Below are 19,438 nucleotides of genomic sequence, written 5' to 3'. Positions count from 1 at the left end.
GCTCCCGTCTGGCTCTGGCTCTGGCTCTGCGTCTGCGTCTGTGTCTGTCCGCCTCTCCACCAACAAACAACAAAACACTGCGGTCGACAAAGAGCAGGGGGAAGAATAGGAAGCGCAGCTCTCACCACCTCGTCGTCGCTGCCATCAAATGGCCGCAACTCAGTTCTAACCTTTTTTCTTGTCCGACGATAGAACTGGGCGACCAAACTACTCTCCATTTTCTTTTCCTTCTCTACATCCGACACCAGACGCTCGTTTTCACTCCCCCGATTATTCGCTAAATCCTCACCTTCCGATTCGACTCGACCCGATTCGACTCCTTCTCTCCGTTTAATTTCGCACCACCGATTTTCGACGCGCCTCCGAACCCGCGACCGATCAAACGAAGCAGCAGACATCATTCTTTTCATGGCCAGCATCCAAAATTAGATTCCTGCAAATGCGACGCGATATCCAGTCCGATTCTCAAGCATCAAAAATCTTCAATTCAACAGCTTCGATACCCAGCATTCACAGCACCCAACTCACCACCCTCTTGCCGACTGAACAGCAATAGCAATGCGTTTAGCTCTCGGTAAGCGCCCTTCGGCGCGCCGGAGTAAGTGGGCGAACCTTCTTGCGGTGGCAGCCCTCGCACCTCCCTCAGTAGCAGCAATCCAGTTCACCCCAGTTTCCGATGCGAACCTCGACCTTTCCCAGCTTGGCAGAATTGGTGTGGCGGGCGACTTCAACGGAATCTCTCTCTACCAGTTTGAGGAGCAAAATGAGAAGCCTTACAGCACAAACGGAAGCGAGTCTTTGCTTTCTCAGCTGCCCAATGGGGCCTTTGCGTCGCTCATCTCGACTGATGCCTCAATTCACGACATGTGCACATTCACCCTCGACAATGGAACGATGCAGGGAGTGGTAATTGGCGGTAATTTCACGAGCTTGGATGGCACTCAGTCTCAAGGCATTGCCTTGTTCAACCCCAACACCTCCCAGATCACCCCTCTGGCCGGTCTGTCAGGTCAGGTGAACGCTCTTCTCTGCGACCAAGCTGCCAACACCGTTTATGTTGGAGGTAACTTCAGAGGCGCCAACTCGACGAACGCAATCGCCTGGTACGGCACCGATGGATGGACTAACCTTCCTTTCGCTGGTTTCAACGGCCCTGTTTCGTCCATCACCAAAGCTTCAAACGGCCACATCGTCTTTGGCGGCAGCTTCACTGGGCTTGGCAACACTAGCACTCCCAGCACCCCAGATGGACAGGTTATCAACCTCTCGACTGCCAACATTACTTCGGCTTCGAGCACCTCTACCGCTGGCTTCAGTGATCCCCGCAACATCATCTGCAAGACAGACGGGGCTGATGGCTCAGGCAACACTTGGCTGCTCCGCGACAACTCTGCTGGATTCTGGCAGGCAAGTTTCGGCTTCGGTTTCCAGCCCACCAAGATGCGGCTCTGGAACACCCACCAGGACGGCCGAGGCACCAAGACATTCCGTTTTACTGCTCTCCCTCTGGGCGGTATCTTGAATATGACCTACGTGGACCCCACGACTGGTCAGAACGCTACTTGCACTAGCGAGTGCCCTCTCAGCAACAACTCGACTCTCAAGTTCCAGGACTTCCACTTTGTCAACCTGGTTGGAATGAACTCATTCAGAATCGATATTTCCGACTACTACGGATCTGGCGGTGGTCTGAACGGCATCCAACTTTTCGAGGACGACATCAACTCGTACGCCATCAACGACTTCAACTCCCCGGCCTGCGCAGATAGTGACACCAAGTCATCTGCCACAACCACCGGACCGTGGTCGACTTCTCCTTCCTTGCAGAGCAGCTCTCAGTACTTGACTGCCAAGCTATCCGGAACCATCAGCGCAAGCTCTGCCACGGTTACCTTCCTCCCGGATCTCAAGGAGTCTGGCAACTATTCCGTCAACCTGTACACGCCCGGCTGCCTGCAAGACGGTACCTGCTCGACCCGAGCACAGGTCAACGTTACCGGCATCATGTCGTCCACTGGTGGCAACAAGTTTACTACCTCCCTTTACCAGACTAATAACTTTGACAAGTATGACCAGATCTACTTCGGCTATATCGAGGCGAGCTCAGCAGACGGCTTCCGGCCCAGCGTCACCCTGACTCCTTTGGCTGGGCAGAGCATTGATGAAATGACCATTGTCGCTCAGCGAGTCGGTTTCACCCTTATCAATTCGACGGGTGGCCTGAATGGCCTATTCGATTTCGACCCTTCGTCTGCCACAGTCAACACTGATTTCAAGAGCTCCAAGATCAACCAGCTCGGGTCCTCATTCTCTTCAGGATCTGCAGTCACTAGCTTGACGACTGCTGGCGACTTGGTCATCGTCGGAGGCAACTTCACGTCATCTACTGCCCGCAATGTCATTGGTATCAACACGGCAAGCGAGGCTACCATGGCTCTCGACGGCGGTCTCAATGGCGAAGTGAAGGCGATGGAACTCAACGGTACCCAACTTTACGTTGGCGGTGTCTTCTCCAACACCCTCGACAATGCCGTCACAGGTCTCAATAATGTCGGTGTGTACGACACCTCCGCCAACACGTGGACTGCACTTGGTGCAGGCGTCAACGGCGAAGTCTCCCACGTTGTCCCGATGCTCGTCAACATTACAAGCGAGAGTGAGGCAGAGTCGGTCGTTACATTCACTGGTGACTTCAGCGAGATCAACGCGTTCGGAGACAACTCAGCTATTCAGGCTTCCGGCTTTGCCGTCTGGGTGCCCTCTCAGAAGAATTGGCTGCAGAACCTCAACGGCCCTGTCCCGGCCTTGAACGGAATCCTGACTACTGGCATTCTCGATCTTCCCGGAGGAGGATCTCTCTACGCAGGATCGATGACCTCGGCAACTATTAGTGCCAATGGTGCCGTCACCCTTGCTGAGAAGTTTGGCCAGTTCCCGGTCAAGTTCAAGTCGTCTTCGACGACCTCTAGCACCGTCAGCAAGCGCGATTCTCTGGCCAGTGGCAACATTACGGGCGTGGTCACTGGTGCATTCTACACTGGCAACAACCGCAACATTACCATCCTCGGTGGTCACTTCACAGCTGTGGGCACCAACGGCAGCTCCGCCAACAACCTGGTGCTCATTGACGGGTCGAACTCGAACTCGATCACCGGCCTCGGCTCTCAGATCGAGGACAACTCAACCTTCATTGCCCTTGCGGTAACTGGCGACCTTCTCTTTGCCGGAGGTAGTGTCCGTGGTACTGTCAATAACAATGCTGTGCGAGGTATCATCTCCCTGAACCTTCAAACTGCTACCTTCAACAGCACGCAACCTCCCGGCATCAGCGGCGGAAACGCGACTGTCACCTCCATTGAGGTCCGCCCCGATTCTGGCGATGTCTATGTTGCTGGTTCTTTCGAATCAGCTGGAGCACTCGGCTGCCCAGGTGTCTGCTACTACGACACATCTCTGGCAGGTTGGAACCGTCCCGGTGTTAACCTCGAAGGCACCGGTCATTGCCTCATCTGGACCAGCAAGTCCCAGCTTGTTGCCGGTGGCAACTTCACATTGAATGGTACCTCTCCAACCATGCTTGCCATGTACAGCCCCGATCGCCAGGCATGGTCTGCCTACCCCGGCGAGGACTCTCTGCCTGGTCCCGTCGAGGTTCTGACGGCTGGATCGAGTGATCGCAAGCAACTCTGGGTTTCCGGAACCGCGAACAACGGCTCCATCTACCTGATGAAGTACGACGGCTCCAAGTGGCAATCTGCCGGAACTACTCTACTTCCCGGCACTATTGTCAACAGCATCCAGGTCTTTTCTCTGACTTCATCCCACGATAATACCGACATCCTTGACTCCAACCAAGCCTTGATGATTACTGGCTCCCTCAACGTTCCCGGCTACGGATCAGCGTCGGCTGCCATCTTCAATGGAACGACCTTCCAACCGTACGCGCTCACCGTCAATAGCGGTAACACCGCCGGCTCGATTTCGAGAATCTTCACCGAGAACCAGGACTTCTTCTCCGACAATGGTAAGTTTTGCATGCCCGATACCTTTTAAAAATGCGTACTGATACAAAGCAGATGGCCGCATGGCTCTTGGATTCATTGTCCTAATTGGACTCGGTATCTCGCTCGCCCTCATCTTCCTCATCGTCATCGTCGGTATGGCCCTCGATCGCCTACGCAAGAAGCGTGAGGGATACTCGCCAGCACCGACATCGATGTACGACCGCGGCGGCGGTATGAGAAAGATTCCTCCCCACGAGTTACTCGAGTCACTCGGCAAGGGCCGTCCTGGCGCTCCGCACGTGTAGCACTTGTGAGGAACGTTTCGGTTTCGGTCTTTTATCAGGGTTTTGCTTTCCGGCGTTTGGACAGGCATGGCGTGGAAAAAGGATACCATCGCGACTCGACATCTTTCACCAACGGAGGCATAGAATCAGCTGTTGAGTCCAAGAGGGACGAAGATAGCACATATTCGACACCACGCAAAACGCAAGTCTTCGATAGCAGTCTACCTGGCTACGGCCAATCGATGTGGCACGCCATACGATCTGACAGTAGCCTCGTGGACCGCGTCGAATTCTCTGCATTCGATTCTTCACGACCTCACGACCTTTGTTTAATGTCTACATGTTTAGTTATACCACTATGCGCGTCAAGCCGCTTTCTCTTCTCGGACACAATCAGCAAGGTTTCTTCCCAGGAACTTGTACACTACAACTGGACACAGCTCCTTTTTGTTATCGAGCTGGTCGCGCGCATACACCAAAACAACCAAACAATACCAATCACTATCAATCAGGTTTCATTTTTTTTCTTCTTCACTTTGTCGTCTCCAAATGAGACATTTTCGGAGTTTCCCAAGGTCAGACAGGAGGGATCAAGGCTTCTTCTGAACTTGGAGGTATGAGAGAGAGAGGTGGAGGAAAGGAATTCTCTTTTTTTTTCAATTTCAGCCACCAAGTCTTGGCTGAGGCTGTTTCTACCCAGCTTTGAAGACATAGTAGTAGCTTCATGGCGGTTGAGTGCCATAGGTAGCTTAATATCCAGAATCGAACAAGGTTTACAGTAACATTCCTCCTTTTGCCGTCCATCGTGATCGATGCAGTCAAGTGCCCCAGCGTCTGTGTTTTCCTACTCGTCAAAATGACGAGGATACAGAGAGGAATGCCATCCAAGTGTACTCTGGTGTGTACCGGTTTCCTCTCCATCCCTCCCCCTGATATTGTCTCATAGCACTTGTCTGCGCCACGCAGAAAAAAAGCCTTCCTCCCCCAAGCGCTTCCCCTCGGCCAGAAAATGTCTCGCCCTACGTGCTTGTACGACGTTTGAGATCATTGCCATTCCTGTCATCGTCATGTCGCTTGTAAGCTTAGCTGCTTGCGTACATGTCTCTCTCTCTCTCTCTCTCTCTCTGTTGAACCCTTCGATCACCGATCTCATGCTTCGACGCCCCCCCCCCCCTCTTTTCCACTGCCGGTATGTCTTCGAAACTGTGTAACGCTGGCAGAGACTGGTTCATCTTGAGACAGCGCCTCACACGCCCCCTCCTTGCTCGATCTCGTTTAGGTACTGGATGCTGGGAGCTCAGAGTGTGAATCAGTGAGTAAGTGGGTGACGTGTTGGCCTGAACGAACAGGTCGTTTCGACGGGGAGATGGTTTCGTGTATACCGACCTTCGTGATTTAACGAAAGACGTCCTACCTAGCTCGAGATGTCCAGAACTCGGAGCTATAAGCTGGAAGCCGGAAGCTTTCGGGGGTTGCGGTGAACTTGATCTTGATCTTGATCTTGAACTAGAGCTAGAGCTAGAGCTAGAGCTTGTTAGGTACCTCGTGCAGAGCTCTTCAATCACGCGTCACACACCGAGCAAGGAGGGGAAAGGGAAGACAGGAGAAAAGACGTTGCGCTTGCCCCAGAACAGCGAGCCCACGATATCTCACTCACTCACGCCCGGAAACAGCATGAACGGCCTACAAGCACTACACCATTACACTATAATGGCTGGAAGACGAGGGCTTGAGATCGTAGATGGCAGCGATTTGTGGGGGGGGGGGGGGGATAAATAAACGTCTAAAGCTTATTCCGCTCGCGGTGAAAGTCTGCTTCCTTCCGCCCGCTATCATCCTCTTGAGAACCACTTATGTACCGGTAGGCATCCTCCTCCGGCGTTGAGATTTGCCCCGTGCCCCGAGAAGCCCTGGAGGGCGTTTGTTTCGTGCGGGTGAGACACTGTCTTGTATATGCGGATGATCGCCAGCTAAAGGGCGTAGATTTGATGTTCATCTAGGTACACGAGCGCTTTTTTCTTCTTCTTTCTCTCTCTCCCTCTCTCTTCTTGAGGGGTATGAGACGGATGTTTCCGTCCAAGTGAACTACGTCTCAATGCCATAGCCCATCTACAATGTGTGTGTGTGCCTTGGATGTGATTTGACAAGGACTTGAGTGAGACGGAAGAGATGAGCTTTCATGTTGATGATAGCTTTCGGCCGAAGCGACCACCACCGCCGCCCCGACCCGACAAGACACCGAGGGAGGTGAGAACATGGCCGTGTATGGAATGTTTGGAATGTCTTCCTTGAAAAGTGCATGCAGCAGATTCTAACCTCGAGGACACAGGTAGCCAAGATAGGGCTGTTGTGTTGTTCGGCAGCCATGCACTTCGCACCAAGGCCCAACCTTCCGTTTCGTCATGCCCTGCTCGCTATACGCGCGAAACTCCCGAATGCAGGCACTTCTTAGGGCCCTGGCGACAGACAGCTCAGAGAACATGGGCGACATGGCCTTCTCCCAACCCTCGATATCGGGTTCTTGTCGTCGCTTACTTCCTTGTTTTGTTGCATTAGAACCCTTCACGCAGAAGAGACGATGCGAAATCTGGCTGCAAGCTTCTCGATTGGGAGCACCTCCCGTTCGTCGAGGCTAAATTGCCTTCATCTCGGAGAGGACCCTTGGGGGCCCCTCCCGTTGCCCCCCTCGGCAGGATCCAGAGTGGTAACTTGCAAGAGTCAATTGCCTCAAGTTGAGGCATTACATTTCACTCGACATTTCCTTGTCTTGGATCTTGATTCTAAACTGACGATGGTGATGATGCTCGTTTGAATGGGCCATGTCGGGTGGCAAAAAAAAAAAAAAAAAAAAAAAAAGCAGACTAAGAAAACAAGGCCGACGGATGTCAGAAAATCTCGCAAGGGGGGTCTTGTTAACGACCAGTACGATTGATTGTAGGCACGAATTTGGATGTAGCGCGAGACAGGATGGGGACCGGGTGACGGAGACCGCACTGCAGCAAGGCAAGGCAAGGCAAGGCAAGGTAGGGCGAACCTTGATGGTCTGTCCCCGTCCGTTTGCGCAAGTCCGGTTACGGGGCCGTTGGCTGCTTTGAGCGGTGAAGAGGCCGGCGCCGCGGGGACTTTACAGGGACCGGGGGCGGGAGGGAGGCTCGATGGTGAAAGTGAAAGACTCGGCGATTGATTGTGTCTGGTGGTTGGAGGGAAGGTAAATGCGTTAAAGGAGAATATACCCGGTAGCTTCGTGGTGGCAATTCAGGGTACTGCATAGGTATGAAGGCTTGGATAGCTGCCTTCATTGGCCAAAGCGACTGGTTTGTGACTTCTCTGGTGGTACGCCGTACGTACCGTGTAGACTTCTGAGCATGGGGGTCTTTGCCGCCTCTTTTTCCTTTGTTTCCAAATTTCCATATATCCGTAGACGTACCGTGGTGGGGAGGCAAGCTGGCAAGCAAATGGTCCGTGGCGTGCCGGTGTGCAGTGTTGTGTCGCTAGCAAAAGCCATTGGTCGTGCCAGAGGAGTGAGGCTGGCTCTATGGGCAAGGATGCCATCTCAGGTGCTGGGATTCAGTGTTATCTGATGCTCATGAGTGGTGGAGGGCGGATGGCTCCCGCGTCGGGGCATGGCACAGGACCATCAAAAGAAACTGAGGTGAGCAGAGCTCAGCGCTCTCAGGCCGACGGGAGGCGAGAGGCGACAGAGGGCTGCAGATTGAGGTCAAGTATCCGTAAGGCAACGTTTATCTACTGAACTCTCCGCACTGGCACAGGGTGTGTTTGACTCTGGTCGGAGGAGTCGCAACCGCAGTCGAACCTCGGATAGGCTTGGATTGAATTGGATTGGGCAATGGCGCAGAGAAGACCCTGTGCTGAGGATCGAGTATCTCTCGTCTGGTCTATCCGTCCTCTAAGCCTGTCCGAGACTTGCAGGGCATTGGCATTGCGGTGGCTAGGGTGTGGCCGCGTCGTTCCGCCGTTGTTTTCCTTTCTTAGGGGTCCGTCAAAGTAAACAAAAGGGGGCACGGCGTGTGGGGGGGTACGAATAGACGCTGCAGAAGGCGCGATGGCAGTGCAACACGGTTGGTCTTGGTTCCGTAAGCTGCTCGACGCCTCAGGACAATGGCATTTCCTGGCGCCTGAACATGGACATCTACGAAAATGCCATGGTGTTAGGTGGCGCCCTGAGGGTGTGAGGTGCGCGTCACTGTTGGAGCTCGAGACAGGCAAAACGCTGTATCCGTCCGGACACTGGGTGCCTCTGTTTGTCAATGGAGGGCAGTTGGTACCGCAGCCTGCAGGGCGCAAAGTCTCCTGCGCAGCTAGCGGTCAGTGGGTGGTCAGGAACACGGGCTCTTCTGGAAAGGCATGCCGCTGTGTCGTCTGGTAGAGTATGCGTAGTGGGCAATGTTTGCCAGGAATATGCCTCGACCCCTATTTCCTACTTGATGGTTCCGTCCCAAGAGACGAGGCGACTGCGACTGCAACTACGACTGCGATTCACGGGCAGCGTAAAGACGAGACACGGACATCCCTGTGGCCACTGCTGTCAAGGGACGAAAGGATGCCGAATGGTTCATGGACCATGAGGGTTGGCATCAATTGAGCTGCGGGCCTGCAGCAGATCTTGTGTTTCGAGATGGGTGGAGGTGCCAAAGTGAACTTTGAAAAAGGGTGGAGGAGGTTGCGAAAAATAGAAACCAGGGAAATAAGGGTCGGTTGGCTTCTTCCCTCGTTCTTTGATGAGATGAAATGCGTCGACAGGGAACATGAAACTTCGGTTGAGAGAACATGCACTACTCCGTATGCCTGCGCCGTATGAATGAATAAGGTATGGCTATCCGTACTCGGTACCCCGTAGCTGCTCTGCTTTCGTGGATGGTGCACAGTATTTTCTCTCGGTGGGGTCAATTAGAGATTTTGGGTCCGGTGGCAGGGTCCTTTGGAGTGGCATGGAACTGAATTGACGATTTTCTGCTCTCTTCATTTTCCTGTAACAAATTTTCAGTGACATATCCATCAGGTCAGAGATGAAGGAAGCACCGCCTTGGGATCTGAGGCAGGCATCTTTGGTCTTTGTCGCGATACCTTCCTACCTTGCATGCATTAGTTAGAATTGGTTGTTGCATTTCTTTTCTTTTTGGTAGCTGTGGAAAGAGGGGTGTGTACGCAGTGCTGGAAAGTACGTACTCCGCCTCGAATCTTGGACATCTACTGGATTCACCCCCCTCTCCATTGGCGAATTGTAGGTCAGTCAGATGGGCCGGACTCCATGGCGGCCGTGGCACAATGACGTTTGTGGATGCCGGCTCAGGGTGGGAATACCACAGAGTCAGTATCCCCGCTCTAGTCCCGCTCTCGAAGCCACCGACGTCACCGCGTCCGGGTTGTTAATTCCAACGACGAACCACGGCATCCACCCATCCTCCACACCCTCTTCGCTTTCCCGTGCAGAGTGCAGACAGAGTGCAGACGTGCCTCTTCCTTCCGGATGCCTTTTAGCATAGGTAGCACATGCCTTATTAGCCTACGTGCCTTAGGTAGAGGGAGTGCAGCTTTAGCAGGTACGACACTGCAAGATACCTGCCCGCAGTACCGGCCGGGCGTGCCTGCCGATTGGGGGTCGATGAACCCATCACATTGCTCACTTGTGATGTCCTTTTTATCTTTTTTCTGCCCATATCCGCTACTGCTCCTGCGTGAGAAATTGGCGGTGTGTTGGAGGTTGGAAGTGACGATGACTTGCATCGGAGACGGAGCAGCTGGTGATGTCTTCATGCAGTTACCCAACAGAGAACTCCATGTCCCGTCGCTCGTGTTACTGAGGACAGCATGTCATTCTCCGCTTCGGCCTTGCTGGGCCAAGGATGTATGGTATCTGCGACTTGTAACTCTACGAGGGTACAGGAAGGACCTGATGAGAACGGCAAGGCGAGCAAGGACGAGGCATGAGTGACAACATGAGCATGCCACCCCAAGTCGTCCCCAACCCTCCAGCTTCAACCGTCGTCTCCTCTCCAAGGTTCCTCCAATTCTTCTCTACGCACCCCCTTCATTGTGGTTGGTAGCCAACCTCAACTTACATCTACCCAGGCAGCCTTGTGGCAAATAGAGCGCACCCATGAGCATGCAATCAAATCAACAGACACTGGGCGCCTCGTTCACTGGCCGAGACAGCAATGACATCGCATTTGGTTCGGAAACAAGCATTGTCCCTTGCGAACCGACCGTGGACCAAAATTCATCCAAAGCGTGTACCAATACCATCATCAACAACACCAACACCCACGCCTGACTCTTCCCCATCGAACAAAAAATCCGGGGTGGGCGTTCAGACCCTAGGGTTCTAGGAACAGCAGAAGGACCCTGAAGATCCCATCTTGAGAGGCGTCTGCCTTGCCCCAATCCAATGCTGGGTCTGCGTGCAGCTAGCCGCACTAGCGCGTCTGCTCGTTGGCTGCTTTCGATCCAGGAGTCCTCCAACCGAGGGGGTATCTGTACAGTACGGAGTACGGCCACACCTTTTACAAAAACGCTACTGGATTGCGAAGCCTGCGAATTGCATCCAACCTATCCCTCCCTCCGTGACATTCCCCGGCCGCCAAATGGCCCGCCGCCAGCGCCGCCGCGGTACGATGCCGTACCACTGCTACACGGGCTGCGGGCACGGGCACGGGCACGCACATTTACATACTACCCATCTGTATCTGTTCTGCTCCATGTCGACCAAACAACGAACACACTCCCGCCCACCCACACATCCAAGCACCCTTGACGGCGCATTTACAGGCACTAGCTATGCTATCTGCTACCCACCCACCGCATCCAACTGAATAACCGACTCCAATCACCACTCACAACCTAAATCACCGCACACGACACGAGAGGACGACCAAAAGCCTGTGCCGCGGCCACCATGACGTTGAGGTCAACAGGCTTCCCCCCTCTGAAGCAGCCATCTGTCTCGTGCGCCGGTATCTCGATGACGGAGCCCTACTAGCACAAGGTACTTGACACTTGGGGTGCGCGAACTCTCGAGGGTCTTCGCCTTCCATGGTCGGCTGCGGCCACTTTGACGCCTCGCCAGCTTTTTTGCCGTTGCGCTGCCGTCGTTGGCGCGCCCGCTGCATTTCGAGCACCGCATGCTACCTCGCTAGTTGGGCGGAACCTCCGCATGCCATCACAAACCTCGGATGGTGGACAAAGACACTATCAAGAGACGGGTGCCAAGCAATGCCGTCTCTCGCTTGCTCAGCATCGCTTCGCACCTGGCACTCATGGCTTCCATTATTTCACGCAGCGCTTCAACGGGCTAGCACCGTACTGCATCGCGATTCGAGCACAAGATCACTCTGATGGTGTAATGGCAGAATCCTTGCAGGAGCGCAACTGGACATCCCCGTCCCCATGATCTGGGGTAGGAAAGCCGGTCACGGCAGGCTCAGAGACTTGTCACGCGCGTATCCGCTGAAGGATGGACATGAGTGTGTGTCGGTGTCGGTACCTGGCGGATCGTCGGTGGCCCGGCAGGGCTTGGAAATGTTCGCCTTGTCACCTCATTTGCTGGCCGTCCTCCAAGCTCCGTGGAATGCCCAGCGAAACCTAGCACCACGGAACTCTGGGATGGCATTAGACGTGAAGCTCCAGAGAAGTCATGTTTTGGATATCGTTTAGCTCCATCGAATCGGGTGCCTCGCGAGCAGAAATCCCAGCCAAATCCTGGGTCATTGTGCCCTTCTTCTGCTGCTTTTGGTCGGGCTTGGTACGGGTACGGTAGTGCGGTACATTTGACGCTCTGGTCTTGCTGGATGTAACCTCACCATGCTCCCCGAGGATCAAACAAAGACGTCGTGTGCAGTGGGGTCGCTATCTTATCTCGTATGGATAGAGAGCCTGGCTCTAACAACGGAAGAGGAGCCCTCTCAGAAATCACTCAGACTGACCGTCTCGAGAAGTTGAGCCGGGCCACTTCATCAAATGCCGTTCGAATGGGTCCGCTGTGTCTACCCAAGGACCAAGGTGCTATCGAGGTATCCATGATCACAATGGACCTCTCTTTTCGAGCGTACTACGTATATGCGCTTTTCTCTGGACGGATACATGACCGACATTGTAGCCCGAACCACCAGGCATCAGATGTAAAACGTCCCCAGCACAGTCCACAGTTCAGACTTCAGCACCGCCGGGATCCGTCTCTTCCAAGATCGCCCCGCTCAAGGCAATGTCATCCAATCACTCCCGTTCAGCCCACCACGAAGCTTGATCGAGCTTAACTCCAGGATATCTCTCGAGCAGGAAATGATCAGAGCTCATCTTGGTGCCAAATCCCAGCAAACAGATGCTCGCTGCTCGACGCGTGCCTATGTGCGGAGTCTGACATGTTGCTGAAACACGCGCATCCACTTTTCCCTTCATCTCTGGTTGCGCCGAAGTTGGCTCTTCTTGTGGCTCCGCGGGACGGTGGAAGAGCTGGGGCTTGCGGCTGGGATGAGGCAATTCGATGCTGAGAACGACGACAAGTTACAACCACCACGGCGACGATAACGGTGTGGATACATACTTTTTGTTGACCCTCTCCACCTCCCACATCTACCATCAGGCTTTTGTTCCGATGGCTTGTCTTTTCAAGCACACACTGCGTAAGCAGGCATCTGGTTCACTTTGAGGCTTGCCTCATCTTGCATAGCCTTTGCCTTGGCCTGTCCACCACTTGCAGCACAAAGGTCCGCAATCTCCATTTGTTACGGTTCCTACATCGTCATCCCCAGCCCATCCATCTCCAACTTATCCAGTTCAGCGGAGCTCTACTTCCTTGCTCCCTTCTCCCAGCGATCCCAGTCCCCCGTCTTCGCAGTTCTTGGTGCAATGCCACATATTGTCAATGACAAAGTTCCCCTCATCATTCCTAGTCTCCATTCATCTTCATCCCATATCGAATGATTAGGTGCTCTCCTCGTTTGCATCTCACATACTCGGGGCGCTCCACACTGAGACCTCCCAAACCTGTCAGTCCTCCAATGCATATGCGATCTCCCAGGTTGTGTCCTCTCTCATATTGGTCTTCCCACCCCTTGTCCCTCTTGGTCCGCTCATACTATACATTAGCTCCAACGGACGGGCATACGACACGACTTAGTCTCTGCGGCAGAATTGCAGATTGACCATTCTAGTTGGCCTCTTTGGGATCCGTCTCTTCCTACTATAACTAACACCACGTCGTACATGACACTAAATTAGTCATCTCCGTTTTGGCCCATACGCCATCCGTCACTTCATGGCAAAGTTGGCCTAGTGCCGTCTTGGTGAGATCCCCTTGAGGACTCCGTAAACTACGTAAGCACATATCCATCCTTGATAGCGCTCCCCTCTATCTACGTAACCCAAGGTTGCTTCTTCCCCCGTCTTCGTTAGCCTCTTTCCGTAGCCTCCCCGAGTCTCCGCCCCGAAACGCCTCCATCATGGCGAGGCAAACCCCCTCCCTTTTAGCCGCCCTTCCGTGTCGCCGCGTTCGACTCAGTTGCCGCAACGGCGCCTTGTTCCAAAAACAAAGTCGCCGCTAACATGCCCGGACCAGGTGACCTTGACCAAGGCCAGCAACGACGACAACAACGTCGCGAATTGAGCCTCCACTTCCATCAGGACATTTTGTCGGTTTTTGCCTCCCCCGAGCGACCCCTCGGCAGCGTCCAACCCGCCAATTCGCGAGCCACGTTCAAGATGGATCATCTTATCTGACCATGGGCGCAACCCCGTCCTAATACCTAGCATATACCAAGCATGTCAATGTGTGTGTGTGCGTGAGAGTACGCCCCGCGTACCGAACGCAACTGCGCGCCGATCGTTGACCACGCGGCAGCTTCTCCCATGTTTTCACATGAACACTCGCACAACCCCCTCCCCCCTTTCTTAGAGATCGACGCAGCCTCTTTCCCCTTTCCCCAAAGAGCCCCCTCTTTCTATCAAAATCATGGCGTTTTGCTGGGTGCCTGGCATTGCCTTGGGTTTTGTCAGAAAGGCAGTGAGCCCGACCCTCATTTAGGCTTATCCCTACCATTGGGTTGTCACACACGCATACGCGGTGCCGGCCGGCAGTAGGTATACGCACACTTTCAGCTTCCGCACTCGGCGAAAGCGATTGGATTTGCGATGAGACAAAGGCGCGCGCCGTGGTTGAACCACACTAGACCACGGAATACCTACCAATCCTCCAAATTTCAGGGCCATGACATTGGGATATCATTGCCCGAATAGACCGCATCGCATGGCAGGTGGCGAGTCGGTGAGAGCCGAACCGTCCAAGCCCCAAATACACACATCCTCATCTCAAGCTTCGGCTTCATCCCCATTGCGGGGAGAGATGCATATGTGATGAGATGGCAGGCATGGCGCTTTTGGAGGCCCGGGAGGGGGGAAGCACGGGAGCTCGGGGGGCCAGTCTACTTGGGGATGCAGATTGTCGTTTTCCCCATCTTGATGCAAAGGCGGAGGAGAGGAACCGTTCCCCCGTGCCCTCGGCGCCGCGCCATCTATTTGATGCTTGACCACCTGCAATTGATCGATCGAATGTTCCTACAAGCCCAGGGAGCTTCATTGCATCAGAGGTGGTCTGATCTTGCGTTGCCGATCTATCAAACTTTGGCCGTTGGAGATGCGCGCGTTACAGATGGTTGATGTGAATGTTCTTTTTTGAAATTCTTCGTACTACTATTATATTATACTGTTCGCAATGTACTATGTGCGTGGTTACCCATATCCAGTGACACTACCAGCCAATCCACTAATCTGGTTTCCTTAAATCACAACCCATTTCCTTTGCTCGCCGCTCAAGTCACGAGGGACGCGAAGCAAAGAGTCTCAAAAGTCCAAAGAAAAAAAATTGTCCTCGACGATGCAAACTAGAAAATGCAGTGGCATTTCTTAGTAAGATGGGTATAATCATCGTGTGTGGAAGCTAGTAGTACAAGTCGCCCTCCCGGTTTGGGAACAGGGTCGAGTTTTTGCGAGGTGTGCCGCCAAGGCACCAACCTCTGGTTCGTCATCTAAGAAAAAGGACCCTTTTGGTGGAAATTCCCAACGGGCGGAAACGACATGATGAGCGCGCAACAAAGTAACAGATGATGAAAAACAAAAGGCAGAAAACAACAAGAGTGCAGCCCAGTATCCGTTCAACGCCAAGGGTGAGGGTATCGCCAGGTCCTCCATGACCTCTTGGAGATCTTCTTCCTCTTTCAAACATTTGAGAACCGAAAATGGACAAGAATGTGGTTGGTCCAGCCACCAACCAGGCCCGTATCCTGGGGGTTGTGTGGTGTGGGGTTGAGCGATCGACAATGAAGTGAATCCGCGCCCTTGTCCCCCTTCCTCCTCCTGCAGTTTCCCCCTTTCCCATGCGTACCTCACAGCCATGAGGCGCCGTCGACTCTGCCGCATCGTTCCGGAGCCCGCGGGCTCGAATAGTCGCAGGTAAAAGTAAGCCAATAAAAAAAAACATTGGTAAAAAGATCTCCAACATATCATGAGACACCCTTTATGATGATGATCCGAAAGTGACAACCCGCCCGCCAATTCCTTTGCCGCCGCCTGACTTTTGTCTCTTTCGCTCGCAGATAGATGGATATTATAACGATTGTAAGAATGGTATCGTGTGAGAACCGATGAAAAAACGAAGACCGTCTATGAGAAATTTTGAAAAATCACAACCCCGTTGTCGAGCCACTCGCAGATGTGGAGGGGGTTTCGGTGTCGAGAGTGGGTATAGACTTTAGGTCATGACTCGAACCGGGAAAACTCGTGAGCTCGTACTGATCATACTCGCCGAGGATTGTTTCGAGAACAACAATGTTGCCGTTACAGCTTGTTGTACATGTGGATATGGCAAGTTGAGTCCGATTAATCGGAGTGATGGTCTTCGGAACCAGCTTCAGAGCGAGCGTCGCCCTTGTGGACCTTCTTGTGCCTCCGCAAATTTGATACTACGGAGAAGTGACGACCGCAACCTTCGACCTCGCAGGCAAAGGCTATACTGATATTAGCACGTGTAATCTGGAGATATGCCTTGGCATGGATGATAATGGGTGTAACATACGCTTCTCGCCAGTGTGGCTGTACATGTGCGTCTGAAGAGAAGAAGGGCGAGTGAAACGCTTGTCGCACACCTTGCACTTATGCTTCTTCTGCGTGCTGGACGACACCTTGGAGCTGAACTGGCCCATCATGGATTGGGGCGCAGGCGGGATCTGGGGAGCCATGAGGCCGTGGGGCCTGGGGAGGGTCCGGGAGGTGACAGACTCGATGTCTGAGCCGGCAGTAGAGTAGTCGCTAACAGAGTCGGCGCCGTAGTAGTTGCCGAATCCAGAGGCGGAGGATACGGAAGAGCTGGTAGAGTGCGTCGAGGGGAAGCCGTACGAGTCACCTGAAGCTCTGTCGCTGCGGGCGCCATAGATGTTACGGGGAGTCTCTTGGCTCATGGCGAGCATGCCGTGGCTTGCGTCGAGGGCATCAGCGAAGCTCCTGCGCTCATCGTGGTGGTGAATTCCTCTGTTGTTAAAGTCAATCATTGAGTTGCGATGGGGCCGGGCCAGAATATTGGGGGTTGTGACATCGACCAGGGAAGTTGAGGGTACTGACGAGTGAGAGAATCTCCGAGAGTGTTCGGGTTCCGGAGCAAGGGCGAAAGTAGAGCGCATGGGAGCAGGTGCGTAGCCCATGGTCTCGTAGGGGGTGGGAGAAGCCGTGTAAGTAGCGTTGACAGGGGAAGCGGCGGTCGCGTAGGGAGCATCACCGTAGGCAGGGGCCGAGGTGGCAGCCATGCGGTTGATACTGAGGATATCTTGGGGAAGAGTGAGTAAGTCCGACCTAGGCAGAGGGTCTGCCATGGGGAGACTACCTGCTGAAGCTGCCGTCACTGGGATCTGTCCGTAAGAACCCAAAGATGAGGCATTGCTGCTGGTGCTAGTCCTAGCAGTGTGTGACCTGTCCAAGCCCAGACCCGAGTTGAGAGAGTGACCGTGGTGAGGAGCATACAAGCCCTGAGGAGCTTGAGGTGATGAGGTGTTTGCCCACGGGTTTGAGAACTGGGGGGAGGAGGAGGATGATGAATGTGCGTAGGAAGACATGTGGTCGAATGTGTTTAAAGGTCCGAATCGTTGCTGGGAATCTAATGTCATAGTCATGGTGGTATGGTTGGTGGTGTTGATGATGGTGGTGATGAGAGGTTGTGGTGGTGGTGATGAGATGGGATGACGAGGTTGAGCGTCAACAAAGGTAGATGTCCGGTGGAATAGCGTTTGCTGATCGGATGCAAGTGCAACGGCTTTGAGAAAAAGCCAAGTCGTGTTACGGATCAGATAGAACTGGATGATCCCGTGGGAATTGTGTGAGTTGAGGTTGGGGGATCAGCGAGGTTTAAGTGTGTGCCTGTGGACTACTGACACACGAGTATTTGAACCAGTTGAGAGCTGAGACCAATCGTTTGGGCCGACCAGGCAAGAGTCGTATGAAGCTTGTTGCACAGTGGTCAGCGGGACATGGGAGAGTCGTGTGGAGACTCGTTCTCTGCAGACAGCTGTGACGACTCCGACTCAGAGTGATCGACAGCGCCAATATCCCGTGGGAAAGAGGCCGAGGCGGACAGGGTTGGGGGCGATTAGGTAGGGTAGCAGGATGGTTCAGATTAGGACCGGGGGGCAGGCTGAGGAGGAGCCTTGAGGGAGGGAACGACCAGGTTGAGGTACAGTAGCGAAGTACTCCGTAGTGCAAGGTAGTGTACGAAGTAGGTGTAGACCAGCGAGAGCGGAGCGGATGCACGGTAGTGCGTAGCGTGGGTTTAGAGGTGTGTAAAGTGAGTGAATGAGGATGTGGGATTGTGGATGAGAATGGGAGAGGAGAGGAGAGAGAGAAAGAGATGGTGGCCCAATTTTTGACAAGTTGACCAGGAAGGAAGAGGAGGAGAGACCTGGAGTACGTCCCTGAGACGAAGTCGAAATGGGAGAAAGATCTGCGGTGTCGAGGACGGTTTGGTGAAAAGTCTCGAGGTCAATTGGGGAGCCGTGACAGGGACCCCAGGTGTAGTTCAGTAGTGCGGTGTAGAGTGCGGACGGCTCTGAAGTCAGCCGGGAGAAGACGACCGATAATTGGAAGTGCGTTCGTGTGTTTTTTTTTTTCTCCCCTTCCCTTTTTCCTCAAGTTCGCAAATAGTGGGGCTCTCCCGTGTTGTGTGTGTGTGTGTGTGTGTGTGTGTGTGTGTACGTAGTGTACGTAGCGTGGTGCTTTTTTTTGGTGTAAAAGGTACCAGTATCTTTTTCTCGTTCTTGTGTGTGGAAGAAAAAAAGATATGGGGGCAGTGTCGAAGAACAGACAGTTGCTTCTTTTTTTGATTTTGCTGCCTCTCAATGCGCTCTCTATTTCTTTCTGTTCAGTTGTGACGAACCGAAAGCACAGGGCAAGCAGGAAAGAAGGCGGAGCGCTCTGTCTGTAATGCGTGGTTGGGCTTGAGGTTGGATGATGGAGCTGATGATCTCTCTGATGATGAGCGTTCAGAAAATTGGGTCAAGGTGTAGAATTCGCAAAGAGGGATGGGGGAGGCGAGGGAACAACGCTTTTACATCCTGTGGTGCTTCCGGGTCAGGCAGGAGAGACAGCAGATGAAGCTATGATGTCGCTTTACTTGGTGTTAGAGTGCCTGGTGTGGAGCGATGAGGTGAAGGGGTGGGGTGAGGAAACCGATGGAGAGGGGGTGTGTTTTTTCTGGCAGCGAGAAAGATGAGGAAGAAGACGTGTGGTGGGGTCACTTTAGTAAGGAAAGAGGGATGGGGGTTCGACCGGGGGTAAGGGGGGGCGGGCAAGGAAGGAGAGAAGGAAGACAACGGGAGGGAAGGGGGTGTGTTTGCGAGTAAGAAGGAGTGGGTGGAGTGAGGGGGGAGAGACAGGCAGGGACCATGGGAAGTGGATACCCGGCTGTCCTAAGCCAGGCAGGAGAAAGTGTGCACACACACATACACACACCCACCTCTCTCTCTCCTCTCAGAGTCTTTCTGTCTCTCCAGTGTGAGGAGACTGGGAGGGGGCACCTACTGCGTACACCTACATCAGAGAAAGCGGTATCCGCTCGCACTACAGATGCGGAAACCTGCGAGGTGAAGAGCCGGGCTCAGG

At 53.7% G+C, this 19,438-nt stretch overlaps 5 protein-coding genes across 5 annotated transcripts; 3 read left to right on the top strand and 2 right to left on the bottom strand.

Annotated features, from left to right (window-relative positions):
* Nucleotides 1–558: 558 nt before the first annotated feature.
* On the top strand, nucleotides 559–4,309 carry CCOS01_04556 (cellular morphogenesis protein; the record flags this gene model as incomplete). The annotated part of the gene is made up of 2 exons (XM_060452737.1): nucleotides 559–4,024; nucleotides 4,077–4,309. The coding sequence occupies 2 exons, from the start codon at nucleotides 559–561 to the stop codon at nucleotides 4,307–4,309; spliced, it is 3,699 nt and encodes a 1,232-aa protein (XP_060316695.1).
* A 7,029-nt stretch (nucleotides 4,310–11,338) lies between these two features.
* Nucleotides 11,339–11,641, top strand: CCOS01_04555 (uncharacterized protein; the record flags this gene model as incomplete). Its single annotated transcript, XM_060452736.1, has 1 exon — nucleotides 11,339–11,641. The coding sequence occupies one exon, from the start codon at nucleotides 11,339–11,341 to the stop codon at nucleotides 11,639–11,641; it is 303 nt and encodes a 100-aa protein (XP_060316694.1).
* A 1,580-nt stretch (nucleotides 11,642–13,221) lies between these two features.
* On the top strand, nucleotides 13,222–13,446 carry CCOS01_04554 (uncharacterized protein; the record flags this gene model as incomplete). The annotated part of the gene is made up of 1 exon (XM_060452735.1): nucleotides 13,222–13,446. One exon carries the CDS (start codon nucleotides 13,222–13,224, stop codon nucleotides 13,444–13,446), a length of 225 nt encoding a protein of 74 aa, XP_060316693.1.
* A 1,774-nt stretch (nucleotides 13,447–15,220) lies between these two features.
* On the bottom strand, nucleotides 15,221–15,802 carry CCOS01_04553 (uncharacterized protein; the record flags this gene model as incomplete). The annotated part of the gene is made up of 1 exon (XM_060452734.1): nucleotides 15,221–15,802. One exon carries the CDS (start codon nucleotides 15,800–15,802, stop codon nucleotides 15,221–15,223), a length of 582 nt encoding a protein of 193 aa, XP_060316692.1.
* A 372-nt stretch (nucleotides 15,803–16,174) lies between these two features.
* CCOS01_04552 (uncharacterized protein) lies at nucleotides 16,175–17,595 on the bottom strand (the record flags this gene model as incomplete). The annotated part of the gene is made up of 2 exons (XM_060452733.1): nucleotides 16,175–16,302; nucleotides 16,371–17,595. Coding segments are annotated over 2 exons (1,353 nt in total), but the record flags the coding sequence as incomplete, so codon positions are not given.
* Nucleotides 17,596–19,438: the final 1,843 nt, after the last annotated feature.

This window comes from Colletotrichum costaricense (assembly GCF_030867565.1).
Source record: "Colletotrichum costaricense strain IMI 309622 chromosome Unknown Scaffold_4.1, whole genome shotgun sequence".
In the NCBI taxonomy this organism is placed as follows: domain Eukaryota; kingdom Fungi; phylum Ascomycota; class Sordariomycetes; order Glomerellales; family Glomerellaceae; genus Colletotrichum; species Colletotrichum costaricense.
Note: the sequence above shows the minus strand (reverse complement) of the source record. Positions and strands in the feature narration are given on the sequence as shown.